This window comes from Doryrhamphus excisus, chromosome 7, assembly GCF_030265055.1.
Source record: "Doryrhamphus excisus isolate RoL2022-K1 chromosome 7, RoL_Dexc_1.0, whole genome shotgun sequence".
Lineage (NCBI taxonomy): Eukaryota > Metazoa > Chordata > Actinopteri > Syngnathiformes > Syngnathidae > Doryrhamphus > Doryrhamphus excisus.
Genome location: NC_080472.1, coordinates 19,011,531 through 19,038,627, shown reverse-complemented (window position 1 = coordinate 19,038,627; position 27,097 = coordinate 19,011,531). Strand labels below are relative to the sequence as shown.

Here is a 27,097-nt window from a genome sequence, read left to right as displayed (position 1 = left end):
GACATGCTTAAAAACTAGTAGCAGCAGCACCACCGTGACCTCACCTGATCTCTTATGTTGTGATGTAGTGACGTGTAGTTTAAGGGGGGGTGGAAAGTAGGGCATGCATCAAACACATAACACACACACACATAGGATGGCTTTGCAGGATAATAATAAGAAGAGAGCAGATGAACAAGAAAGTACATACAAACAGATAAAGCCAGACAGGAAGTACATGGAAATACTACAATAATGGAGGCTGGACAACATAATCTTTATCCTCATGGTATTAGGAAACTACAGCTTACCTTTAATGAGAGGTTAAGTAAATTAATTAGCCGAATGTATGTGTGTGTGTGTTTTCGTTGTACCTCTCTGTTATCCAGATCAGCTTGTACCAACGTTCCCTTGAAGCACGGTTCCACGTAGCGGACGTAGTCGCTATACTGGTGAAGAAGTTTTATTTTTACTATTTGGTCCAGCCAGGTCTGCAACGACAAGGACTTACGGCGATGATGTTGACAAAGTCGTTCTCTCCCAACGTATCCAATATGGTGTTGATGGTGTGTTTGGCTATGGTGAGTCTGAGCCCCTTCATGCTGCCGCTCACGTCCACTACAATGACCACGTCTTTAGGGGAGGTGGCAGCCTGGATGTACCTGAGGGGAAAAAAACAACATCCATAATGACTTCCATTAACAGTTCATCCGTACAATCCCCGTCCTTTATCTCTTTATTCTCATCCGGTGTAATTACAAGCTCGTTGACATAAATGAGATTTTCCCCCCGCCGGGGGCAGCAGCTGCTCCCAGGCAACTTTCCAGGTCCATAATCTGTTTGTTTGACATCCGACTTTGTGGATGCACCGTCTGAGGGACCAGACGGCGTTCCTGGAATGTGATTCCGTCTTATACTGGGATAAATCACATTTACAAGTACTGAAATGCAGGAGAAGTCAAAACACACAGGAGAACGTGTGGCCAGACTTTTGATCAAACTCCATGTACACGTTGGGTACACCATTGGGTACACCATTGGGTACACCATTGGGTACACCATTGGGTACACCATTGGGTACACCATTGGGTACACCACTGGGTACACCTGCACAACGTAAAACACATTTGGGATGTCCAAAGTATGCTTATTGGTCCATGGAAATATGATTTAATAAGCAGCAAATCAAAATATTACAAGAAAAAGTCTCATTTTTAAAATAAGAATATTTGTGATATTATGAGGAAAAATAATGTCATTTTAGTTGCATAGATTTGAATATTAATAGAATTAAAAAATATATTTTTCCCACAAAAACTCAGATTCTTGTGGAAGAAAATTACTCTAAAAGTCTAAATTTTAAAACGAGAATATTTGTGATATTATGAGGAAAAATAATGTAATCTTATTTGCATAGATTTGAATATTAATGTAATTTTTTATTTTTTTTTAAAGTTGTTTATTTTTAGAAAAAAAAATATTTTTCCCACAAAACTGGGATTCTTGTGGAAGAAAATGACATTAAAAACATTATTTACAAAAATATATTATTTTAAAAAAATACTTCAAAATTATATTTTTATTATTAATTTGTAATCATATTTTATTTATATTTTTATTTTTTTTAAGTATTTAAGTTATATAGTTATATAGTATAACTATATAGTATAGTTGTATAGTATTTTTTTAAGTTTTTTAAGTAAAGAAAAAATCGTACTTTCATAAGGGGACCTAATATGTTTTTTCCCACGTTTCTGACCTATAAATGGTGTTGGAATTCTGTATTCTCATGTTTAACAAAACCAAAATTTCATTTTCAGTACATTAAATCGGAAATCCGAGGAAATACAGCTGGAGTAGGTGCAGATTCTGAAAGATCTAGAAAGCTTATATCATGTGTAGCTGCTCTATAGGAGTCCCAAAATTTGCATAATCGGTATATTTTGCATCAAAGATGTCTTCACCAGTTCCTGTTTCTGCAGTCGAACGTGACCACCCCGTTTTCGTCTGGGATCCACTGGATTCCTGTGGAGCAGCAAAAAAAAAAGAGCAAAGCTGTCACAGCACTTTTCACGTGGAAAAACCTGCTAGTTGGCTATACGATGGATTGATGGATTGATGGATTGATGGAATGATGGATGAGGAAGTGTGTCACCCAACATGTGCTAATTACCACACACACACACACACACACACACACTGAGTCATCACCGGCTACAATTGCAAGCTAAGTCATACGTGTATTTGCTTTGGTTGCTAAATGTCCAAGTCATACCCGGGTAGAGCCTGAAGAAGCCGGTCGAGCTGCCGAAGTACTGCCAGGTAAGCGTGGGATCTTTTTGGAAGTTGTCAATGAACACGTCATTGAGAGCCTCCGACATGTACGCTCCGTTGAGGATATCTGGATCTACAGCAAGCGTGAAATGAGGACCTTCTGAATTGAGCGTGCTGATGGCGCGTTCTATACCGTACCTCTGTTGTAGACGTTAGTCGGGACTTGGATGTTGCTCTGCTGCGTGTTGACGGGCAGTTTGCTGAAGTGTTCGTTGGCCTCCAGCGGGAATTCTCCTCCGAGAGGCAGTGAATTGCCGTCCTCGTCCACCATGTTGACCAACATGGAGTTGTAGTATTCAAACTGGGGAGGAAAAGATGATCAGTTTTGGGTCGTTCTAATATTTTCTCAGGGTGATTTTATTGCAGTCTGTTATTTTTTGTGTCCAGTTGGATTGTTCCATTCCATTCCAGGAAACATTTTGACCAGGGTTTCTGCATGTCAAGGTTACATGACCCTGATATATTTACTTTTCTGCCACTGGGGGCGCTACTGAGATCATCAATCAAACAGGGAATCATCACTATCAAAATACTCCATAATAAGATCATAATAGGTTTAATAATAAAAAAATAATAATAAATACATTTCTACATACATAAAAAATATTATTTTTATTTATTATTATTTTTAGCATATTTGTTTATAAAAATAAATTTCTACATACATAAAAAATATAATTTTTATTTATTATTATTTTTACTATATTTATTTATTTATCAGCCGCTCTGCTCCCAAACTCTGGAACTCATTGCCACCAGACCTCCGTAACTCTGCCACCCTTCCCATCTTCAAATCCAAACTCAAAACTCATCTGTTCAAACTAGCTTACTCCCTCTAACTGCATCACATCGCCCCCCCCCCCCATTTATTGTATGTTCTTATGTATTGTTTGTTCTCTTTTATCTTGTATTTTTTATTGGTGTTTTATATCTTTTGTACAGCGACCTTGGGTGTCCTGAAAGGCGCTTTGAAATAAAATGTATTATTATTATTATTATTATTATTATTTATAAAGAAAATAATTTCTACATACATAAAAATATTATTTTTATTTATTATTATTTTTATCATATTTTTTATTTATTATTATTTTTATTATATTTATTTATTTATAAAAAAATAAATTTCTACATACATAAAAATATTATTTTTATTTGTTATTATTTTTATCATATTTATTTATTTATAAAAAAATAATTTCTACATACATAAAAATATTATTTTTATTTATTATTATTTTTAATATATTTATTTATTTATAAAAAATAAATTTCTACATACATAAAAATATTATTTTGTATTAATATTTTATGTTTTTATTATAATAATATATTTTTTATATTTTAAAATGATCAGTTACTGATTAAATGTTGGTGCACATCTGGATAATTATTAGGGTATTTTTAAAAATACATTTCCCTTACTTCTCAGTAAATAATGATAATAATCTATGAAGGGGTGATGAATTGATTTTTTTGGTCTAGTTATGTCCATATAGGCAAATGTGATACTAATGGTTGCGTACCTCCAGCGTGTCGTTGTACTCGTGGTACAGATCGGCATCCTCAGCTGCTTCTGCTAACCTCTACAATAAATAAAAGACTCTGCCATGTTATCATCATGTTTAAAGAAATGGTGCACACAATCATTCCTGATGCGTCGGAGCACCTTGACAGATTTCATCTTCCTCCCCAGCATCTCTTCCATCTCCTCTGCAAACTTTTTCACCAGCTCCTCGCCGTCCACTTCCTCAATCTTCAGCACGCCCTCCACGTCCTTATATTTCTTGCAAAATGAAATCACGCCATGAGGATAAGATGAGTTAGCATGCTTGGCAGATGGTGAACAGGCCTGCTGGGGTGGGGGGTGGGGGGAGGGGGGGTCTACAGGGTGGCATGGGTTGTGTAAAGCCTAATTACTAAAACACACACACACGCACGCACACGCACGCACACACACGCACACCAAAACAGTAAAACTAAACAATGAGACTTCAGTGTCAGAACATTAGGTACACATTAACTATTCACTATTCACTATTATTAATTATGGCATATTTGTCTTTTAGTATCTAGAAATGCATGCTAAAAAATGTGTTATAATTAGCATAATAATAATAATTATTATTAATTTACACACCCTAACACCAATATGTATTTAATTTAATATTTAATAATAATTATTATTATGATAATGGGCAATATATAATAATAATTATTAATTTAATAACACCTATATGTATTTAATTTAATATTTAATAATTATTATTATTTTTTTATTACTATTATTTATTTAATAATAATGATGATGATGATGATGATTATTATTATTATTATTAGAGATAATAATAATAATAATAATGTTAATAACAATAATAATAATAACAATTATTATTATTAGAGCAAAGTCTATAATAGAGTCTAATAATAGTCTAATAATAATAATAATTATTATTATTATTATTTACTATTTACTATTAGAGATAATAATAATAAGTATTATTATTATTAATAATAATAATCATCATCATCATTTTTATTATGATTATTATTAGACCGAAGTCTATCTATCAATGTCTACAAAAGTGCTGTTCGAAAGCATATTATAATTAGAATTAATATTTAATTACACCAGCCTAATCGACACAAAAAACATCATTGATTATTTTATTATATAATTTTTAAAAAATCATCAATATGAATCAAATACATACAATAAAAATGTATAGATTTATTTATTAAATAATTTCTATTGTGTTGCGTGACTATCTTATACACTAGGTATTCATCTGTCAATCATATTGGTCGTAGTATTGGTCATACTGGTCATAGTGGGACGTTTCTTACTTTTTGTAGCAGTTTAGCTCCGGAGTATTTGGTGGAGAGGGCGGCTATCTCTTTGCCGAAGGACTCTGCCCACTTTTGCACACTGCAACACAACAAAACACACAATGTAGAACATCCATAATTCCATAATAATACCGGCTGTGGGTGGAGTTGACTATCTATTATTATTATTATTGGGTGAGACTGGTGTAGCGTCCGGTCAGTAAGCTGCCGTGAAAGGTGGCGGCCGCTCATGTTTCAGAGGTCAGCTTAAGAGAGATTACATCTGAAGGTGACAGTCAATGCTGTCCGCCGGCTCGTCGCCTTATTCGCCGCTCTATGATGTTTCTGTTTTTTTTTGTTTTTTTTTAATGTGACATAAAAAGACAGGATGCGACAGATGGTTCGGCCAATGGGGAGCCGCCCCAAGCTTTGTCACCGCTCGGCCTGCTGGCCATGTACGTTTATTCCAAAATAAGCATTCATTCATGCAGTGTTGGATCACCATGCTTTGGATAGTAAATGTGACCATGAGTGGTAGTAATGAGCTCATGATATCATTTTTTTTTACCGTGCTGCATCCCAATGACAGATGATTCCAATATTTTTGACACTCCTGAACGCCTCATAAAAGCACCATAACATTACAAACAGCTCTCACCACTACAAACCATTAGATATTGTCAAATAATACCAACAATAGTAAGCACTTCCTGCTTTATTTTTACACGGTTGGCTGTGTTTATGTCATATATAATGCTACACTTGTATGATTCAACATGTAGGAAGAAACAGAGTTGACTGAGGTGAGTTATCAGGTGGTCCAAAAGTACTGCATATTGTTAAATAAACCAAAACACGATAAAAGCCAGCATTATTTGCTTCAGAAAGGTTTATTTTTAGGCAATATTTTATATAATTTGGCCTCGGATGGTCCAAAAGTACTGCAAATAACAACATATTGTGACACAATCAAGAGTAAAGATAACGTGCTTGATAGAGGTAGATGTTTCTGACAATATTACATGTCATTTGTTATTAATTTGTCTGGTTTTAATGCTATAATGGTCCAAAAGTACATCTAATAACAACATCTGGTTCAATAAACTATCATACTACATCAAAAAAAATAAAAAATAAAAAACTAAAACTACTAACTAACTACTAAAACTACTAAATAAAACACAATCAAACATAATCCTAATCCTTTATATTGTTTATATTTATATTGTTAAATAAACCATAAGACAATTAAAAGTAAGCATACTGTGCCCAATAAAGGTTGATTTTTTTGGACAATATTACATGTCATTTGTCTGTTATTAATGCTATAATGGCTTAAAATGGTCCAAAACTACTCAAAATAACAACATATTGTTCAATAAACTATTACAATATTAAAAGTAAGCATACTGTGCTTGATAAAGGTTGATTTTTTGGACTATATTACATGTCATGTGTCTGTTATTAATGCTATAATGGCTGAAATGGTCCAAAAGTACTCCAAATAACAACATCCTGTTAAATAAACTATCATACAATCAAACGTAAGGCTAATGTGCTTGATAGAGGTTGATTTTTTGGACAATATTACATGTCATGTGTCTGTTATTAATGCTATAATGGCTCAAAATGGTCCAAAAGTACTCCAAATAACAACATATTGTTAAATAAACTAAATAAAACTAAAAAACAATAAAAACTAAAAAACTAAAACTACTAGCTAACTACCAAAACTACTAAATAAAACACAATCAAACATAATCCTAATGTGCTTGATAGAGGTTAATTTTTAGGCAATATTGTATGTAATTTGGTTGTTATTGATGACATAACTGCCTCAGGTGGTCCAAAAGTACTCCAAATAACAACGTCTTCTTCAATAAACTATTACACTATTAAAAGCAAGCATACTGTGCTTGATAAAGGTTGATATTTTGGACAATATTTTGTGTATTTTGTCTGTTATTGATGCTACAATGGTCTCAGGTGGTCCAAACGTATTCCAAATAACAACATATTGTTAAATAAACCAAAACACTATCAAAAGTAAGCACACTGTGCTTGCTAAATGTTGATTTTTAGGCAATATTTTGTGTATTTTGTCTGTTATTGATGCTATAACTGCCTCAGTTGGTCCAAAAATACTCCAAATAACAACATCTTGTTAAATAAACCAAAAACACGATCAAAAGTAAGCATACTGTGCTTGATAAAGGTTAATTTTTTAGACAATATTACATGTCATTTGTCTGTTATTGATGCTATAATGGTTTCGGATGGTCCAAATTGTACTACAATAACAATATATTGTTAAATAAACCAAAACACAACCAAAAGTAAGCATACTGTTCTTGCTAAAGGTTGATTTTTAGACAATATTTTGTGTATTTTGTCTGTTATTGATGCTATAACGGCCTCAGGTGGTCCAAAGGTATACTTTGGCTTGTTTTGATAGGGAGGAAAAATCCCCCAAAAATGACAAGGAACTCTATCTTCTTATGGGATGGATGAAAAGTAACTCACGTCTCCGGTGAGATCTTCATCTGGCCATCAACCACCAGCCACAGAGAGCTGCAGCACAGGATAATCCACGGAAACATCATCAGCATCCCTCGCCGTGGCCCACTTATGTGGCGTGGTCCAGCTTCGCCGACGTCCATCTCTGCATCACATGAGGGTTTTTTTTATTTATTTCAGAGTACAAAACACAGTATAACTAGTACTGTGCTATGATGATAAAACTGCTATTTCATTAGTTTCTCCTTCTTTTGGCAACTTGCCTTCTTTAAGAAGTCCAAACATCACTTCTGTTCACGTTCGGAGTGGCGGTCGAGGCGTGATGTGACATTTCACAGCGTAAAATAATCCATGCTGACATAGAAAGAACCTGCCGTGGTCCTGGATCCGTTTAAGAGATGCAAAGATTGTCCAGATGTCAAAGTTCACATCTCCGCACCAACGGTCCTGACAACCATGCTCCTAGACTTCCATCTCCTCTTCCACAGCTTCCCATCATTCCAACATTCCCTTCTTTCAGAATCAGCTAAGGGAACTGTCCAATTTGTGTTTTTGAACCCGCTGTCGTCCACATACCGATGATTGGAGGGGAATGTACAGTGAGTGAGTGAGTGAGAGAGAGAGAGAGAGAGAGAGGGATGTTGGGACTTCCTCTCTCTCTTAATCCAGGCAGGATTACCAAACTCCTCCTCCCTCCATTCCTCCTTTCCCTTTACTCTCAAATAACACTGTTGTCTCTCTATATCGTTTTTCTTTTTCTTTGGCCCACTTCCTTTTTACCTTTTCTCCCACTTCCGGTTGTTGGAAATAACATTGATTGTTAGGGATCACTCAACACATATTCAATAGAGCTTTCACTGTTTAAAGGCCTTCTTTTAACCGGCAGCGGCCTCTAGTGGCTAAATAAAGCACTGCAGGCTACAATGTTGATTTGCTTTGTAATAGAATTTAGGCACCAGACTCTAAATATAATTCAGAATATACGCTTAATATAGTAAATAAACGCATCTAAATAATTTTATATCATGAATACACACACAAATATCTAACACCGGCTCACACATGAATATAAACAGCAGTTGTAATGCAATCATGCAGCAGGAAGCACCGAGGGTTTAGATTAATAACACTTAAAGAGACTGACTAGGATGTGCGCCCACACACACACACACAAACATACACACCAGCAGTGTGGAACAGATGTGGAGTCTCCCTCCTCCCCCACTGACCCAAATCACTCATGGAGGGGATGAACTCTTTTCTTCAGTCGTGGGAAAAAAAGGAAAAAAATAAATAAAATTCTGTCAAATTTTATTTGTTCATAAATATGTCAAATTCAGAAATGTTTTATTTATCTATTTATTTTTTTATTTATTTAGCAATCATATATTCATTTATGTATTTGTATTAGCAAAATTTGCATTTATTATATAAATTTAATTCTATAAAAGGCATAATATTTACATGATCGAGTGCAGTCTAATTAATATTTATAATGAATATTTAATTAGCTAGTGATCTGTAGCTATAATAGAAGTACTAATTGAGAAACCATAATCATGTGACCCAATGACGTCACAAATCCCCTACGTCGACCAATGACTTTCACTATCCGCTTGCCACTCGACTGCTAAAAAAACCTTTCTTTGGCTTATGGGCGACATATTTGACGGTATCTGTTAATATTCCGTGCCTGAGCTAGCTGAAGTTTATTTTACAATCTGCTCAACAAGAGTCGCAGAGTTAGCAATAGCTCGCAGTAGCACACGGTTGTTTGGCGAACATGTTAGCTTGCTAGCTGTTGCGTTCGCTGTTCAGGTAAGTTGTCCGACACCTGTAATGTTTGTGTTTCTTGAAATTCGATGTTTTTCTTGAAATTCTATTGCTGCAAGTGACCAAATTATCTCATTTTAAATTGTTCGATATATCTAGCTTAATTTACTAACGCTACCTTCACCTTTTATCGAGTGGTATGTGCTGTAGAGAAACGAAACAATTATTTATAAACTCGCAAATAACGTTTCGAGTACAAACAGAGGAGTCTGTTTTTGTTTGTTTTTGTTTTTTGTCATTTAGTACGTCGAGACACAAATGGCTGCACACACTACACATCTTTGTTTTGGTTCTCAACCACAGGCCGCCGTTGTTGTTGTCGGGAGTGCCACACAAATATACAGTGTGTAGTGAACGCACCACTGCAAGTAAAGAGGATGCCCCTGATCAAATTGAATGGACCGTCCATCTTCTCAGTCACTGTTGGACAACACTGCAGACAGCTTTACGTCCAGTTGTCCTTCAAGTAAACATTTAGGATAAATGGCATGCACCTCCTAACCTATTCTTCCAGTTTTGCCTTTTACGGATTCACTGGATTCATTGAACACATTCTACCTCACATGCAAAGCGCTACACAGTAAAACTGTTATGCTGTTGCCCTACTCTCTCTGCATTTGAGTATAACATTTTAAAAGCTGGTTTATGTCCGTGCCAGATGTGGAGGTGACCCCATGGAAAAGTCATCTTCAGACAGTGCCGCCCCAGAGGAGAGAAAAGAGCTAGTGGCGGTACTATAAAGGCCTGACATGAGCAACAGTGTGTCCCCCCAAAAATGGCTGTCATTGTTTATTTACATTTGCAGGATGGTGGCGTGCTGAGGGAGGCAGAGGTGGGTGCTCAAGCCCAGAGGAGGAGCAGCTCTTGCCGGTCCTCACGCAAAAGCTTCCGACTGGACTACCGCATGGAGGTCATTTGTCATGAATACTGTATATTATATATATAGCTAATAAATAGATGTGAATATTATTGTATTTGTTTTTTTACAGGAAGAGGTGACAAAGTCCTGTCGAGACAAAAATGGCCGCTTCACCAACCCCTGGCCCACATGGCGCTTCCCGTCCTACTCCACCCTGCTCCGGTTCTTGTTATTCGACAAAAACCACAGCAACATCCCCGCTAGTAAAGAGGTGTGTCATCACATGTCATCACTTCCTGTTTGGCTAAGTTATTATTCCACCTATGCTTCTCCTCATTCCAGGTCCTTGACAACAAGCTACCAGTGATAGAGCCGTACTTTGTACAGAACCCGGACCTTTCTCTCTCCGGTCCCGGTCTGAGGGTCACCTGGTTGGGTCATTCGTCAGTTCTGGTGGAAATGGACGGGTTGAATGTTCTGACAGATCCTATTTTCAGCCAGAGGGCGTCACCGTTTCAGTTTGTGGGTCCTAAAAGATACAGAGGCCCACCTTGTAGCGTAGAACAGGTATGCTAATGTTTTAAACAACGTTAATGTGCTTTATTTAAACTGGGTCTGGTTCTCCAGTTGCCCCGGATCGACGCTGTGGTTATCAGTCATTCCCACTACGATCATCTCGATGTTGGAACTGTGGCCAGCCTCAACACACGCTTCGGCGGGGAGCTACGCTGGTACGTGGTATTATCTAAAAAGGCTTAAAACGCCGCTGAAGTCACAAAGAGTGTCTGTAGGTTCGTGCCCCTCGGTTTGATGGACTGGCTGTCCAAGGCGGGCTGCGAAAACGTAATAGAACTGGACTGGTGGGAGGAGAACTGCGTGCCGGCTCACGATGACGTCACGTTTGTGTGCACACCATCTCAACACTGGAGCAAACGCACCGCGATGGACGACAACAAGGTGGTCTTATTTATCTTGTCTTTATGTCACAATGCTCTCTAAACATGGCATCCATCTTTTTTCAGTCCTTATGGGCCAGCTGGGCTGTACTGGGTCCAGATCACCGCTTCTTCTTTGCTGGCGATACCGGCTACTGTTCGGCTTTCAAGGAGATCAGTCGACGTTTTGGACCGTTCGACTTAGCGGCAATCCCAATTGGAGCGTATCTTCCCAGGTGAACATCTATCTGCGCATGCTTCCGTTATGTTAGGCCTTTACTGAAGGTGGTGTTTTTTTTTTTTAGGGATGTGATGAAAGGGCAGCATGTAGACCCAGAGGAAGCGGTGCAGATCCACATGGACCTTCAGGCCAAGCACTCACTGGCTATTCACTGGGGAACATTTGCTCTGGCCTATGAGGTAAAACGATGTATGCCATCACCATTATGTTCCCAACAAAAGGTCCTTTGTTTGCTCAGCTGCATGAGTGCAGCGTTTGTACACTGAGAAAGGTGGAGAAGCTGGACACCCAAAAACTGAACCCACTTTTGTCCTTTTACTCAGTACTATCTGGAGCCACCGCGTCGCCTCCAAGAAGCTCTGGAGGACAACGAGGTGAAACCGGAATCCTTCTTCACGCTGCAGCATGGAGAGTCTCGCCTGCTGACGTCGCGTGACGGGAACGTCCAATGACTTAAGCTAGGTGTCATATTAAAATATATTTAAATATATTTAAAATATAGACCTTTTACGCTCATCGCCGTTGTTGAAGCTGAGCTGGGCTCGGCTTCACAAATCTTGGTATAGTAGGACTGAAATCTCTAACCAGAATGTTAGCCTGCTGCGTCTTTCAATATATTAGATTTGAATGTCATTTGATGTGTTGAGAATAAACAGCTTTAATTGTCTATGTGCTTCTTATCAGGCAGCATGTTGTAATGCGCAGGTATGAGGTGAACACTAGGTGGCAGTGTGTGCCAGGTTTTCTTGCTATTCGTAGTAATAAATACTTTTATACTACTGTGTGAGTATTTTATGGGACACTTTTCGATTAAACTGATATAAGCTAAAGATAAAGCTAAGCTAAAAAGGTACTGGGTGGTCACCTGTTAAGCTATACTGCTGTGTGTTGCACCTCCAGCGCCGCCTTTGGAGAAGTCCAGAAAGATGCCGTCGTGCTCGGGTTCAGAGTCCAGAGATTCTGGTATGCGGGGATCCGTGGTGATCTCCGGACTAGATGAGGGGCTGGAGTCTGAACTTGTGTCCCGCGCCAGGACTCTGGAGGACACGGGGGAGTCTGACGCCAGAGAGTCCGTGCAGTGTGTGTAATCGCTCGGAGGGGACGGTTCGGGGAGGATGGATGGGGAGAGATGCTTCACCCGGGGGTTCTGACTTGTGGTACCTGTACGGAAAACAGGAAGTGTTTAAGTTTTAATGAGTTTACACGACGTGTCAAAAGCGTCCTACCTGAGTGGTTGATGTTGGATTCAGCCAAGGAGGCGCTCTCCTCCACGCAGGAAGTCATCTCTGACACAGAGTGGCGTCTGATACCCGCACCCCCACCTCCTGATGGGTCCACGTCATACTCCACAACAGGGGTCAGCATGGGAACGTTGTAGCTTTTGGAGCGCATGACCGGGTTCTTCACTACGGGCGGGTTGCCAGATTTGGACAGGCTGGAACGCTGAAGACGCTTCTCTGGCAAGGAACGTTTTTAGGTAACAATTAACAGACAACTAGGCAGATGCTCAGTGTTGACTTCATACCTAACAGACAGGAAGAACAGTGCTGATTGGACGAACCATCTGTGGAATATAATCCATGGGTGCCAAGGTATGGAGAAACCACCTTCTGAATGAGAGACTCCAGACGCAGGTAGTCATCAGTGACGCCTTTGGACTCGTGGACGCCCTGCAACAAACACACCACACGGCGGTGTTAAGAAGAGAAGGGCTGTAATGGCTTCCAGGAGACACGTGGACCTCTCCTCATAAGCGGGAGAAGGAGCGTGAGTCAAAGCCACATTAGAGCAACAAACCGCATGAGCGTCATGGCGACTCAAGCGAGGGTAAGAACTTACAGATGAAAGAACGATGAAACCTGCAAATGCTTTTCTTTCACGTAAAAGCAACCACAGAGTCCAAATGCAGGAAATCAAACCAATAGCAACTGCTGGGTTGGAGGTCATGGGAAGACTGTTCACGCTGAGATGACTTCCTGTGAGACCCCCTTTGCGAGAAAACCATCTGCTGCCCCCTCCCACAGAATGTATAGACTTGTGTGTGTGTGTGTGTGTGTGTGCACCTGAAGTATGAGGAGCATCTGTATGATGGACGGTGGCACTCGTGCTCGAGGTCGTGCCAGAGCCTCGTCCAGCTTCAGGTTAAGGGTGATGATGTTCCTAAAGTGGAGCAGTGCTAATTGACGCACTGATGGCTCTTTCCCCTGCTCACACACACACACATGGAGTATCGTATAATGGTAATGGTTGAATTTCATTTGAACATGCATCAGATTACAATTGAATGCATCACATAATCAGTTCACAGTTCCACATGTCCAAAAGGAGTAGGAAGAAGCAAAGCTTATTAAATCCTACCCCTCCATCTGGTACTTTTGCAATCAGTAACTTTTACATTTGTTCACTTCCTGCTTTCCTAAAATAAATAATATAATATACACATATAATATATATAACTAATAAGTTTTATTTATTTTAATTTAAATATTTATTACTATTAAATTAATATATTATGTTATTACAGTATATAATATTTATATATGAATATGAATATTAATTTAATTAATAATTTATATGTAATTCATTTAATTATTAATTCATAGTTATATTTTAATTTATTATTATTTAAATTATTAATTTTTTTTTTTTTTTTTTTTTTTGAATTTAATTTTTTTTGTCACGTACCGAAGTACGAAGTGATATGACCATATAATAACATAATGGGTACCATAGTAACTGTCAATATAGTGAGATATATATATATATAGCACATCATGACTAGTTCAAACTCTTCATCCTTGTATTTATCACTTCCTGCTTTCCTGATATAGTTTAAGGTTTTTTATTTATTTATATTAATTTACAAAAAATTTTACATTTATTTTATTTTTTAATTTATTTTATTTTTTAATTTCATTTTATTTATTTTTATTATTAATGTTTGCAACTTGTGCAGTGATAGAGTCGGAGTCCAACCTGCACTGGATAGAAGATGGCCTGCAGCATGGACAAAACATCACAGAAGAAGAAGTCCCACGTGTCGGCCAAAGTGTCCAATAACTTCTGACCTAAACAACAAACATGGACCGCATCAAAGGAAAAACATTGACGCTGTGCAACGTGATGAAGGGCATCACTTCCTGTGTGCTTCAAAGAAAGGTCACACTTTTTGACACCACAGCACAGTAGCGGACATTTCAGCAACAATACTATAGATATGGATATACTAGATTGGTGGTCACCGACCTAAGCATTGTTTGTCTAACTAATTAACAACACAATTAGTGAAGATAATTGTGTCGTGTGTGTTGGTGGTATTACGGGGGCTGCATGAGTGCTGCCAGTTCACTGCGTGTTGAGTCATTTTCTTCCAAAAATGAGCGGTGTTATCGCTTGAATGAAACGTGCTACATGTTCTTACAGTTCAAGCATTAACTTGGAGAGGCAATGCAGTGATAAAGGTCTTTGGATTGTCATGTTGGGCAATAAAGCAAGTTAATCTGAAACTTGAGTTAATGACTTACTGCTGTAAGGATTAAGGTAGGTATGCGTTACCTTCATAGAAGCGGATTTTGTCTCGGAGTATGACCATGCCTTTGGTGAGCAGCTGATTCTGAAGGTACTCGGTGAAGAAGGAGCCCAGCTCCGTCTTTAGCAGCTGCCTGTAATGGACACATTACACATCAGCGTTTTAGCAGGCTACAGTGTTTGAACAGCAAGCTCCTTCAGGAAATGACGAGTTCACTCAGAACACAGAAGCCACAGCGACGACTGAGTGTTTTCTATTGCTACGACAGATAAGATGAGAACGTACCTGACGCCTTCATTCAACGAGAAGAGCTCATTCTCTCCCAGATCCTTCTTCTGGAACACGGAGATAACGGCGTTGTGGATGCTGAGGAGAAGCAATATGATCATCAATTAGCTTGATGTGCCAGTGGAAGTGTAGTTTAGTGGAATTACATTGAAATGTATATCCATTATATACAATCAATTTATTTCACCCTGGCGTTACCTCATCGTACATGATGCGGCCAAGCAAGAAGAAGCAAAACGTTAATTATGACAGCAGCTACATCGTTACCGGACATGCTAATGCACCAAATGCATTATGTGTCGCATGTGTTGTTTCGTCATTTTGGATTAAAGTTTAAAAGATGCTAGCATTAACTTTCCATAATGCCATTGACATGTTGTTGTCATTCGTTGTTCCATCATTTTGGATTAAAGTTTAAAATATACTAGCAAGAAGTTTCCACAATGGCATTGAAGATGTTGTTGCCATTGGTTGTTATTTTGGATTAAAAAGGTCCAATTACTTGCGTAAAACTGGATGTTCATTGTTCCTTCATTTTTGATTAATGTTTAAAATATACTAGAACTTTCCACAATGGCATTAAGGCGTTGTTGCCATTCGTTGGTATGTCATTTTGGATTAAAAAAGTTCAATTACTTGTGTAAGACTGAATGTTCATTGTTCCTTCATTTTGGATTAAAGTTTAAAATATACCAGCAAGAAGTTTCCTCAATGGCATTGAAGACGTTGTTGCCATTCGTTGTTCTGTCATTTTGGATTAAACTTCTGGATTATTACTTGTGTAAAATTGGATGTTCATTGTTCCTTCATTTTGGATTAATGTTTAAAATATACTAGCAAGAAGCTTCCACAATGGCACTGAAGACGTTGTTGCCATTCGTTGTTATGTTGTTTTGGATTTAAAAGGTCAAAGTACTTGTGTAAGACTGGATGTTCATTGTTCCTGCATTTTGGATTAATGGGTAAAAGTACTAGAAAGACGTCTCCACAATGGCATTAAGGCGTTGTTGCCATTTGTTGTTATGTTGTTTTGGATTTAAAAGGTCAAAGTACTTGTGTAATACTGAATGTTCATTGTTCCTTCATTTTGGATTAATGGGTAAAAGTACTAGAAAGAACATTCCACAATTGCATTGAAGACGTTGTTGCCATTCATTGTCATGTCATTTTGGATTTAAAAGGTCCAAATACTTGTGGAAGACTGAATGTTCATTGTTCCTTCATTTTGGATTAATGTTTAAAAGTACTGGCAAGAAGTCTCCACAATGGCATTAAGGCGTTGTTGCCATTCGTTGTTATGTCGTTTAGGATTAAAAAGGTCCAATTACTTGCATAAAACTGGATGTTCAATGTTCCTTCATTTTGGATTAATGTTTAAAAGTACTGGCAAGAATTTCTTCAATGACATCGAAGACTTTTGTCAATTTGGATGAAAGCGGAACTATATATAACGTTATCCAATGGCACCTGAGATGACATTGGCATTCCCGTCCAATGACTTTGTGTAAGACTGTATTTCCGTTGTTCCGTCATTTTGGATTAAAGTTTAAAGGAACGATCATGAACTTTCCACAATGTCATAGAGAACATAGTTGCCATTCCCATCCAATTACGTAAGAGCGGATTTTGGCAAAGACAATGTGGATGGTAAAAACACGCTGTGCCCGTCACTCATGCACATCAAACCATGCTATTATAGTGTTTTTGCTCTGTGGAAAACAAACTACAGGCTCCATTTTGTGTGTGTGGCGTGCAGTGTTTCCATTTGATATTTAGCTTTTTTTTTCGTTCATACATGGCTAAATGACATGACATGAGCTGAAAAACGTGTGGGGGGGATTGGGGCACAGTTTTTCCTGGTTTTGTGGCCATATGTTTCTTATTGCGTTGATGGTTTTACATTAAAAAAAAAGATGTGAAGAGGCTGAAAGAGATGCATGAAGGGGTGGCGAGGAAGAAAGAGGAGATGCTTCCATGCTCACGTCCATTTGTGTGTGTTCCTTTTAATGCAGCATGCATACATCTTTGTGCTTTTATTCAGAAGTGGAGCACCTCAGGGCAGATTACAGTATGAAAAGAAGCAAGACGAACAAACTCATAATGTAGCGTTTTTCTGACCTGTTCCAGGTGGCATTGGCCCCAGCTCTCCTCTGCTGGGTCCCTTTGTCCCTGCTGCACTCCTCCGCCGCCACCTTCTCTCCTCCTCCTCCTGCAGGAGTCTTTGAGAGGTCAGTCAAGCTGGAAGAGGAGCCACCGGCCAACTTCAACCTGCTGTGGAGACTCCTCGAAATCCAAAAGGGAGCAAAGGGACAGTGGATGATCAGTACATCAACGGTTATATGATGTGGACAAAAGTAGCAACATGTCCTCCTTCCGCCTCCTCTCCTTAACAGTCTGTAGCAGTCGGCGGCCATGTGAGCTTTTGTCAAGCCCGACAAAGCAAGCCTTTGAGGTTCGAGTGCTGCCGAGACGGAGAGAAGAATGTCAAAGTAACACAAATGTCCTCTTTGGTCTGGGTGGGGATCCGTGATCTATGCAAGGATTTTGCAGTTTGTCTCAAGCTTAAACTTGGGACTTCTTTTGGTGCCGAGAGGACAGGAAGAGTTGTAATTAGTAAACAAGGGAGGGTGATGGGGATTTTTGGCATGAATGAAAGCACGAATGAGGTCACTCGGGAATGTGTGGGACAGAAAAAGGAAGGCCTGTAGTGAAGCATGTCCTCCTACTAGAGTTGGGCATGCAACATTTATTTATTTGCAAGCAATAATACAAGGTCGCTGCCTGAACGGGGGGGCACTGACTCATTTCACGTTGGTGTTTAACTGATTCATTTGTTTCAACAGTGCCGCATCGTGAAATAAATACCTACGAGACAAGACAGGTTGAATGTAGAGTGAGGTTCCCTGTGGTGGTGAAGTTAGCATACCATTATTTCTCATCAATGAATGACTCAAACAAAACTTCTTTCAAATGACTCTTCCAAATGTTGCATTAGGTAATTTTTTTCAAATGGATGGAGTGAGGTTACCAAGGGTGGTGAAGTTAGCATGCCGTTATTTGACTTTCTGCATTTCTGCATGAATGCCACTCCTTTCCATTCGAATGGCAATCCAAAGTGTGACTACTTTCCCAAATAATGGAATAAGATTCCAGCTCAGAGTGAACAGAGTGATGTTCCCAAGGTAGTGAAGTTAGCATATCAGCACAACTTAAAACAACTTACCCCTCCTAAAAATGAATCAAGGGGATTTCATGAAATGGTAGTTGTAAGCGGAGAGTGAATGGAGTGAGGTTACCTGGGGTGGTGAAGTTAGCATGCCACTGTTTCTCATCAACGCTAAATATGACTCAAAGAAAAGTCCATAGTTACTTTTCCAAATATTGCATATGGTCATTTTTTTTCAAATGGATGGAGTGAGGTTACCAAGGGTGGTGAAGTTAGCATGCCGTTATTTCTGTAGTGTGACTACTTTCGCAAATAATGGAACAAGAAACTTTCCCTCATATTCCAGTTCAGAGTGAATGGAGTGATGTTCCCAAGGTAGTGAAGTTAGCATGTCAGCATTTCTGCACAACTCAACACAACTCACCCCTCCTAAAAATGAATCAAGGGATTTTCATGAAATGGTAGTTGTAAGCGGAGAGTGAATGGAGTGAGGTTCCCCAAGGTAGTAAAGTTAGCATGCCAGTATTTCTCATCAATGAACGACTCTTACATTCTTTCCATAACTCTGCCAAATAACTGATTAAAGAACCTTTTGTCAAATGTCACTCTTTATTTGAAAGGGAATGGAGTGAGGTTCCCCAAGGTGGTAAAGTTAGCATGCCACTATTTCACATCAAGGCCACTACTTTGCCAAATAACTGATTAAAGAACCTTTTGTCAAATGTCACTCTATATTTGAAAGGGAATGGAGTGAGGTTCCCAAAGGTGGTAAAGTTAGCATGCCAGTATTTCTCATCAATGCCACTCCTTTGCCAAATAACTGATTAAAGAACCTTCTGTTAAATGTCAATCCATATTTGAAAGGGAATGGAGTGAGGTTCCCCAAGGTGGTAAAGTTAGCATGCCACTATTTCTCATCAACACCACTCCTTTGCCAAATAACTGATTAAAGAACCTTTTGTCAAATGTCACTCTATATTTGAAAGGGAATGGAGTGAGGTTCCCTCAGGGGGTGAATTTAGCATGATATTTATTTCTGCATAAATGCCACTCCTTTCCATTCGAATGGAAATCCATAGTCGGTAATTCTTTTCAAATTGATGGAGTGAGGTTCCCAAGGGTGGTGAAGTGAGCATGCCACTATTTCTGCATCCGTGTCACTACTTTCCTTCAAACGCCAGTTGAATCCATAGTAAAAAAAAAAGAATGAGGTTCCTCCGGGTGAGGAAGTTAGCATGACAGTATTTCTTACTTTTCTGAATACTTCAATTTAATGTGAATCCATAGTTGACAGGTGAACATAAATCAAGTGAGTAGGTAGTCTGGGCTGGCCAAGATGGCACATTAGCTCTTACCTCCTTAAGGAGCCTTCTCTTTCCATGTTGAAGTCGGCGGCATGTCAGTGATTACAACACCGGTATGTAGTCAGCATCTTGAAGGCACGAACAAGAAGAGCCGGTTCAAGTAATAAAAAAATTACTGACAGGTTTACAGTCTGCAAGAGCTAACAGCTAAGCTACATTGAATAGAAACTGAGAAGGACATTGGATCCCTGTCCCTGCTATATCACTACTGACTCTCATGCAGATAGAATGACACCCGCACTAGATAGGTGTGCTGATGCAGGGCCACCCAAAGCCACTTCATTAGGGACACCTGCACAAAGGCTCAAAGGTCAAAGTCTCCAGATGTTCCTTTTTCTCTTCCTCAAAGTCGGTTCACGTTGTAGATTAACACTTGTAATTAACTTTACAATAAAGTAGCATTGTTTACTGTAGCTAGCATACAAGCTAAACATGATGAGATACATTAGTTGAATTAAACGGTACACAACACATTCTTAACGTAACCTAATCTAGATTTTATATGAAAAAAACTCACTTTTTCAGCAGTCTGCGTGTCATGGTTGCGCTTTAAAAGCCACAACTTTCTCCTTGAGCCTCCACGCATCAAACTACACGACCAGTCAACATGAGCGCCTTCTTTACGAGGGGGAGGCGGGGAATGCGAGTGGGTACACGCGCACGTCACGAAGACTCGGAAGAGACGGTGGTTACTATGGAAATGTTTTGTGGGCGTGGCTTTGCCTGAACCAGCGCCGGGAATGGTGAGTTCAAGTTAAAGAAGTAAAATAGGTAAATATGGAATGTATGACTAAAATGGTAGCCTAAAGCCACTTTTACTGCTTCGTAGTAGCAAAGTCTGCCGGTCAAAGCTAGATTGCGTCACCAAAGTACACAGAACCATAAACCAAGCACGCCTCCATTCACAATATGCTTAAGTAGGTGTAAAGGACTGGGAACTGCACACAAACAAACGTGATTGAAAAGCATGCAGGCATGACAAAGTAAAAACACACACTCACCAGTTAAACGTCTAAATCAGCCCTCATCAGCCTGCATCAAGCTCCTCTTACACAACAAACACATCATTATCCTTCAAACATGACACGCATTTGTCTTATATTGTCAATTAAGCACAGGGCAGTGTCAATTTTCTATATGAGTGCGAATTAATTTGAAAAAAAACTGTATTTTGACTTATTGGTACGTCTAGTAATTGAATCAATCAGCAGTTAATTCATGTGTTTTGGCGACATCGTGTGGACAAGGTTAGTACTACAAATAAAAAAAACACCGGAAAAGATGTAGACATTAACTTCCGGCTATTCATTTAAACAACTTTTATTAAGTTTTCTTTTACAAATAAAGTAACAAATGTCATTGTATTTATTTTCATATGAAGCTCGGAACACTCTCTTAGTGCAAAACATGAACCGTTAAAGGCCTGCTGATGAGACTCCACGCGTGTTCTGTCATTTTTTGTATGTGTCTAATGAGAGAAATCAAACATTGACTTGGGTGCTGCTGCACACAATAAAACAGCAGATAAAAACAACATAAAATAAAAGAATGGAAATACATCATCAAGACATCGAATATTGGAACATTTGAGGGATTTTAACGCTTCTATCGTGGGGAGGAGAAAAAAAGGTGAGTATGTGAGAATGTGCCTATTGTGTAAGCTAATGCTAACAATGCCTGTTCACAGTAACGAAGCACAAGTGGGTGAGCCGAACGTAAATAATAATAATACTAATTAAAAAAAAGCATCACAGTATGGAGGTAAGTATCACCAATACAATCCTCGCCGTTTCCGCCATTACAAATCTGTCGTGGTCCTAGTGTGCTTCTCCAGTGTTCGAAAACGGGGGGGTGGTGGGGACGCTAAGCAAGGCACCAGAAAGCTAATTAAACAGCTGTTTTGTACATTCACATTTAACTAACAGGGCTAAACTTTTAAAGTGTCTTAAATGTAAGTACTGTCGAAAAAAGAAGTAGCTAGCAAACGGTAGCTAATTGTTGATTAAGGCATTTCCGTTGTTTTTGTGATGTTTTCCCGCCAAGCCACAATGATCACAGTGTTGTTGTTTTTTCATTTAAATAATTAATATCCACATCTGTGATTGGAATGATCACAGCTGGAAATAAGAATATAAACTATACAAGATGTTATGATGACAAGGCCACTTTTCTTTTGGATGTTCCGGAGCTCTCGTGCTCGTCGTGATGTTATTGCTTGGTGCGCAGAAAGGGGCGGAGTCAGGCCCGGCTTCCGTGTTTACGTTCTATACTTCCGTTTCCGTTTCATCGTCGGTTCTCTTTCTAAAAATTGTCTTCTATACACACATTGCACATTGTAGTATTTAAATCAGGCAAGAACCATCAATGTTTTTTTTTTCGTTTTGTTCCGCTCTTTGGACTCTTTTGGCAAAAAACACAAAGATAGAAGAAAAAGGTGAGATGCATCACTCCCGCTCCCAATTCTGCTCCTCATTATCATCATATCCAGCTGATGAAGTCCAGTCAAGCGAAAAGGAGCCCCTACGTGGTCCTCATATTCGGCCCCCCGGGGCTGCTAACAGACTTCTGCAGAGCGCTGCTCATCGTGAAGGCGTGACCCGGAATCTGGCCGCCGGTTGAGGCGGGGTAAGGACTCAGCGGCTGAGAAGTGCTGACCAGCGGAGGCGGCCCCGTCGCGTGAGGGGCGAGTGCCCCCTGAGCGGGTCCGGACCACTGCGCGGTGTAGGCGGGGGCGGGCACGTACGGGATGAAGTGGGGCGGCGCGGGGGAGGTATTGGGTTGGCACAGCGAGCCCTTGCGGGCGGTGGCCAAAGAGGTAGTGGACGCCGTGTTGGAGGGGAGGTGGGCGGAGCCTGTGAGTAGCTGGCTCGGGGCGGAGTACTTCCTGCCCAGGGTGGCTGACTGGATCACCTGGAGAGGCGATTAATTAATTCCTCCATTTCTAATTAATGAACATTCATATAAATATGATATTTACCAATAATAAAAAATAAAAATAATGTATTAGATACCTTACCTCGTAGCTGTGTCCCGGTGCTGGCGCCTGCAGCTGCTTGGAACTCCTCTTACCCTGAAAGCACCACGAACATAAACAACACAATCTTATGTACGTTTCTTTACATTAAAAAAATACCTGTGAGAGGTTCATAGCGTCTCTGGCCCAGTTGTCCACCAGTTTATGGAGGTCATCAGTAAACGTGCCTTTCCGCTGGTGGGGGGCCGACAAGTTCAGACATTGGGAGCCCCCCTGGCTCGGACACAGGGGTCCGGAACCGCTCACTGCGTTGGTGCTGTTGGTCCCTGTGAGGACGCACATTTCGATTATTTAAAAGGAGCTCCAACCGCGGCGAGATGGAGAGAATGGAAGCGAGATGATGGTGGTTTCCATGACAACAGACGCTCAGCTGTGTACTAGTTAGTGTGCGTTCGCTCATGCATGTGTGAATTGCATTGCACCAGGATGGATGGAAGGACCAAAAAGAGAGTGATAGTTACTACAGAGCTGGTTGCAGGGGCAGACTTTTTTCACCATCTTCCCTGCGTGGACCAGAAGGCATGAAGAACGGGCGGATTGGGAGAAAGGGGACAGTTAAAAACCTGCACCATGACAACCAGTAACACCATAAAACCACATGAACGTATCGGTAAACTTATAATAATAATAATTTACAATAAAAGGAGCATCGAGAAAGACCGAAAAACTAACAAAAGAGCAAAAACTATTAATTAAAAATGTATCAACCTACAAGATTTAACCCTCCTCTTGTGTTAGTATCGTCACCGACCCGTTTTACTTTAATTTTAATGCATAAAATGAATCACATAATATTTGTTTATTGCATCAAGGCTTTTTGACTTTGTCAGGAAACTCTATTTCAACAAAATAAAACAAAAAAATTTTTTTTTACTACATTTTAAAATGGTTTGGTTGAAATTATGACCACTGTATTGTTAGGGTCGGTTTGGACCCGGTTATAATAATATGACTATAAAGCAATATTTTGACAATTTGGAGTCGCCAATTAACCTAGCACGTTTTTGGAATGTGGGAGGAAACCGGAGTACCCGGAGAAAACACACGCATGCACGGGGAGAACATGCAAACTCCACACAGAGATGGCCGAGGGTGGAATTGAACCCTGGTATCCTAGCTGTGAGGTCTGCGCGCTAACCACTAGACCGCCGTGCCCCCCGACATTAATATATATGGGTCAAAATTCACCCCAACACCATAGATGTTTCTTTAGTGATTAATACTAAAATGAGAAAATAAATAAAAGTAATTGATTTAAGCTATTTAGTAGCACTCAGTAATAGCCAGGTAAAAAATAATTTTATTAAAATTATTAATAATTTATTAATAATTATTAATATGATTCTTTTGAAGTTCATTTTACCATTTTTAGAAATAAAAATTTAGGGGTATAGTGACAAAAATGGCCACACCAAAAGTATTAAAACCAACATTTTCATGGATGAGGAAGCCTAAGAAGGTAACCAAGATATAAGAAGCAAATTTGATGGTAACTTATTGTTTTTAGTGTATTTTATAGCTGATTTAATACATAAGAAATAATACCAGAAAGCTAACACAAGAGGAAAGTTAATAATAGCAAAATCCCCCATTTCTTTATAAAAGAAGTCATGCACATGCCGAGCCACCAGGTGGCACTCTAACACCTTATTACCGCCTGATTTAAATAATAAAAATCACATAAGTGACAAAATATATTAGTGTTTAAATGTGTTTAAAAAGCTCTTATAAAGCTCGTTATAATCTACATGTCCAGCAGGGGGCGACAGAAACTATACTAACCAGAAACTGCTATTTTGTAATGTCTGACATCCTTAAATATGGAGGACCAAAACTGCCAAAATAAAAAATAAATATAAATGGAAATAAAAACAAAAATAAAAAAATATGTATATATATTTTTTTGTTTTTATTTCCATTTATATTTATTTTTTGGTATTTAATGTTTTGATTTTTTTTTCATTTTTGTTTTTATTTTCACTTTTATTTATTTATTATTTTAAATATAAATTGAAATAAATAAAAAATAAAAATATACATAAATATTTTTTATTTTTGTTTTTATTTCCATTTATATTTATTTTTAAACTTTTTTTTAAAATACCTTTATTTATGTATTTATTTTTTATTTTGGCAATTTTGGTCCTCCATACTTAAAAAGCTCTTATAAAGCTCGTTATAATCTGCATGTCCAGCAGGGGGCGACAGAAACTACACTAACCAGAAACTGCTATTTTGTAATGTCTGACATCCTTAAAAAGCTCTTATAAAGCTCGTTATAATCTGCATGTCCAGCAGGGGGCGACAGAAACTACACTAACCAGAAACTGCTATTTTGTAATATCTGACATCCTATAGTTGAGATGGTTGGACAAGTCATAAAGCAAAGAGGACAGACGACATATACGTAGAAGGTTTAAGAGCAAAGAAATGAAGCGTTTTTTTTTACACACAAAGAGCCAAGCAGGGCGTACTCAGAAAGCGCGTCCTCCGCCCGCCGGGCTTGAAGGGCAGACGCTCCGACCCCCAGCTGAACTTTACACAGCCTGAGTGAGGGAAGATGGGAAGAGGAGGATGGAGAGTGCAACAAAAAAAGATGGAGGAAAAGACAGAAGAATGTAAGTTACCACAGAGAGACAGATACAGGAAGTGAGGGACATTGTGAGGTCACACTTGCATGCAAGGGCGCCATGACGGGGGTTTGTTTTGTTTTTGATGCCGGGTTTGATACCTGGGGTGGGAGCACACAAGCTGGGCACGGAAAGAGCCGCTTCACTGGTGTATGTAGAACACACGTTGTCACTGGAGGGACCCGATTTGAGAGGCTGGAACTGGATGCCGCCGCCGCCATCGCTTGCCGATCCTGGCGCTAACTGAGCCAGCTGGCCCGGGTGCATGGTCGGGACGCTCTGGGCGGATAAAGTGCTGCCTGGAAACAGCGGAGTGGCGGCGAGAGGCAGGGAGGAGCAGGAAGGAGGCGACACAACAGCCGGCAGTCACACAACACACAAAACACAACAACACACACAAAGACAGGAAAAGACACATGGAAGGCAGAGTCAGAAATGTTCAAGCTCCGAGCCTGCGTAGCACCCAACCACATGCACGTGGAACCAAGCAGACATGTAAACACACACGGCGTACGTTAAAGGATTGCATAATTTCATACGTGATTATGAACATCTCAACATGAAGAGAAAAAAAACAATGCATCGATATGAGTCTACTTTACACCTGAATTTAATCTCGTCGTTATTTAATGAATACCAGTGTCTGATATCACTTATCCTTAATTTATTCACTTATCATAATTTAATCAATACCAGTGTCTGATATCCTGAATTAATTAAGTTATCATTATTTAATGAATATCATAGTGTCTGATATCACTTATCCTACATTTTTTCACTTGTTTCATGAACACCACAGTGTCTGATATCACTTATCCTGAATTTACCCATTAATCATTATTTAATAAATATGAGTGTCTGATATCACTTCTCATTTAATTCAGATATTATTATTTAATGACTACCAGTGTCTGATATCATTCATCCTGACATTTATTCACTTATCATAATTTAATCAATACCATTGTCTGATATCCTGAATTAATTAAGTTATCATTATTTAATGAATATCATAGTGTCTGATATCACTTATCCTACATTTTTTTCACTTATTTCATGAACACCACAGTGTCTGATATCACTTATCCTGAATTTACCCATTAATCATTATTTAATAAATATGAGTGTCTGATATCACTTCTCATTTAATTCAGATATTATTATTTAATGACTACCAGTGTCTGATATCATTCATCCTGAATTTATTCACTTATCATAATTTAATCAATACCAGTGTCTGATATCCTGAATTAATTAAGTTATCATTATTTAATGAATATCATAGTGTCTGATATCACTTATCCTACATTTTTTTCACTTATTTCATGAACACCACAGTGTCTGATATCACTTATCCTGAATTTACCCATTAATCATTATTTAATAAATATGAGTGTCTGATATCACTTATCATTTAATTCAGATATTATTATTTAATGACTACCAGTGTCTGATATCATTCATCCTGACATTTATTCACTTATCATTATTTAATCAAAACCAATGTCTGATATCATTGATCCTGAATTTAATCACTCATCATTATTTAATGACTACTA

The 27,097-nt window shown here is 38.8% G+C and overlaps 4 protein-coding genes across 22 annotated transcripts in view; 1 reads left to right on the top strand and 3 right to left on the bottom strand.

Moving 5' to 3' along the window:
- Positions 1-12,451, bottom strand: part of cacna2d4a (calcium channel, voltage-dependent, alpha 2/delta subunit 4a) — a 64,210-nt gene extending 51,759 nt beyond the window's left edge. For both annotated transcript variants that reach the window (XM_058077918.1, XM_058077919.1), the window contains exons 1-11: positions 12,393-12,451; positions 8,844-8,920; positions 7,666-7,804; positions 5,161-5,242; positions 3,983-4,099; positions 3,840-3,899; positions 2,452-2,614; positions 2,255-2,386; positions 1,944-2,004; positions 491-641; positions 354-428 (exon numbers count right to left, since the gene is read on the bottom strand). In XM_058077918.1, coding sequence (XP_057933901.1) covers positions 354-428; positions 491-641; positions 1,944-2,004; positions 2,255-2,386; positions 2,452-2,614; positions 3,840-3,899; positions 3,983-4,099; positions 5,161-5,242; positions 7,666-7,804; positions 8,844-8,901 — 1,038 coding nt within the window. In that variant the 5' untranslated portion in view covers positions 8,902-8,920; positions 12,393-12,451. The remainder of the gene's footprint in view (positions 1-353; positions 429-490; positions 642-1,943; positions 2,005-2,254; positions 2,387-2,451; positions 2,615-3,839; positions 3,900-3,982; positions 4,100-5,160; positions 5,243-7,665; positions 7,805-8,843; positions 8,921-12,392) is intronic.
- LOC131132358 (proline-rich protein 5-like) lies at positions 7,666-20,541 on the bottom strand. 6 transcript variants are annotated; one of them, XM_058077927.1, is made up of 11 exons: positions 20,392-20,541; positions 19,867-19,942; positions 17,463-17,637; positions 15,342-15,422; positions 15,083-15,189; positions 14,504-14,595; positions 13,591-13,731; positions 13,053-13,197; positions 12,754-12,984; positions 12,393-12,688; positions 7,666-7,804 (listed from the first exon to the last, which is right to left on the bottom strand). In XM_058077927.1, the coding sequence occupies exons 2-10, from the start codon at positions 19,889-19,891 to the stop codon at positions 12,396-12,398; spliced, it is 1,290 nt and encodes a 429-aa protein (XP_057933910.1). In that variant the 5' UTR covers positions 19,892-19,942; positions 20,392-20,541; the 3' UTR covers positions 7,666-7,804; positions 12,393-12,395. The 6 variants fall into 6 exon arrangements, with proteins under 6 accessions (XP_057933910.1, XP_057933911.1, XP_057933912.1 ...); XM_058077928.1 differs by lacking the exon at positions 7,666-7,804 and adding an exon at positions 8,878-8,920; XM_058077929.1 differs by lacking the exon at positions 7,666-7,804 and having other exon boundaries at positions 11,314-12,688; positions 17,463-17,627; positions 19,866-19,942.
- napepld (N-acyl phosphatidylethanolamine phospholipase D) lies at positions 9,233-12,194 on the top strand. Of its 3 annotated transcripts, none has more exons than XM_058077934.1 (10): positions 9,233-9,477; positions 10,151-10,223; positions 10,298-10,402; positions 10,482-10,622; positions 10,694-10,918; positions 10,979-11,082; positions 11,143-11,308; positions 11,374-11,522; positions 11,592-11,706; positions 11,851-12,194. In XM_058077934.1, exons 2-10 carry the CDS (start codon positions 10,167-10,169, stop codon positions 11,977-11,979), a joined length of 1,191 nt encoding a protein of 396 aa, XP_057933917.1. In that variant the 5' UTR covers positions 9,233-9,477; positions 10,151-10,166; the 3' UTR covers positions 11,980-12,194. The 3 variants fall into 3 exon arrangements, with proteins under 3 accessions (XP_057933917.1, XP_057933918.1, XP_057933920.1); XM_058077937.1 differs by lacking the exon at positions 9,233-9,477 and adding an exon at positions 9,484-9,958; XM_058077935.1 differs by lacking the exon at positions 10,151-10,223.
- Positions 20,542-21,178: 637 nt separating the features above from the next.
- Positions 21,179-27,097, bottom strand: part of wnk1b (WNK lysine deficient protein kinase 1b) — a 66,821-nt gene continuing 60,902 nt past the window's right edge. For 6 of the 11 annotated variants that reach the window (XM_058077899.1, XM_058077892.1, XM_058077897.1 and 3 more), the window contains 6 exons: positions 25,640-25,837; positions 25,362-25,454; positions 23,370-23,411; positions 23,008-23,174; positions 22,891-22,944; positions 21,179-22,784 (listed from right to left, as the gene is read on the bottom strand). In XM_058077899.1, coding sequence (XP_057933882.1) covers positions 22,395-22,784; positions 22,891-22,944; positions 23,008-23,174; positions 23,370-23,411; positions 25,362-25,454; positions 25,640-25,837 — 944 coding nt within the window. In that variant the 3' untranslated portion in view covers positions 21,179-22,394. Of the gene's footprint in view, positions 22,785-22,890; positions 22,945-23,007; positions 23,175-23,369; positions 23,412-25,361; positions 25,455-25,639; positions 25,991-27,097 lie in introns of those variants that run through there. The other 5 variants (XM_058077895.1, XM_058077896.1, XM_058077898.1 and 2 more) reach the window with 5 other exon arrangements.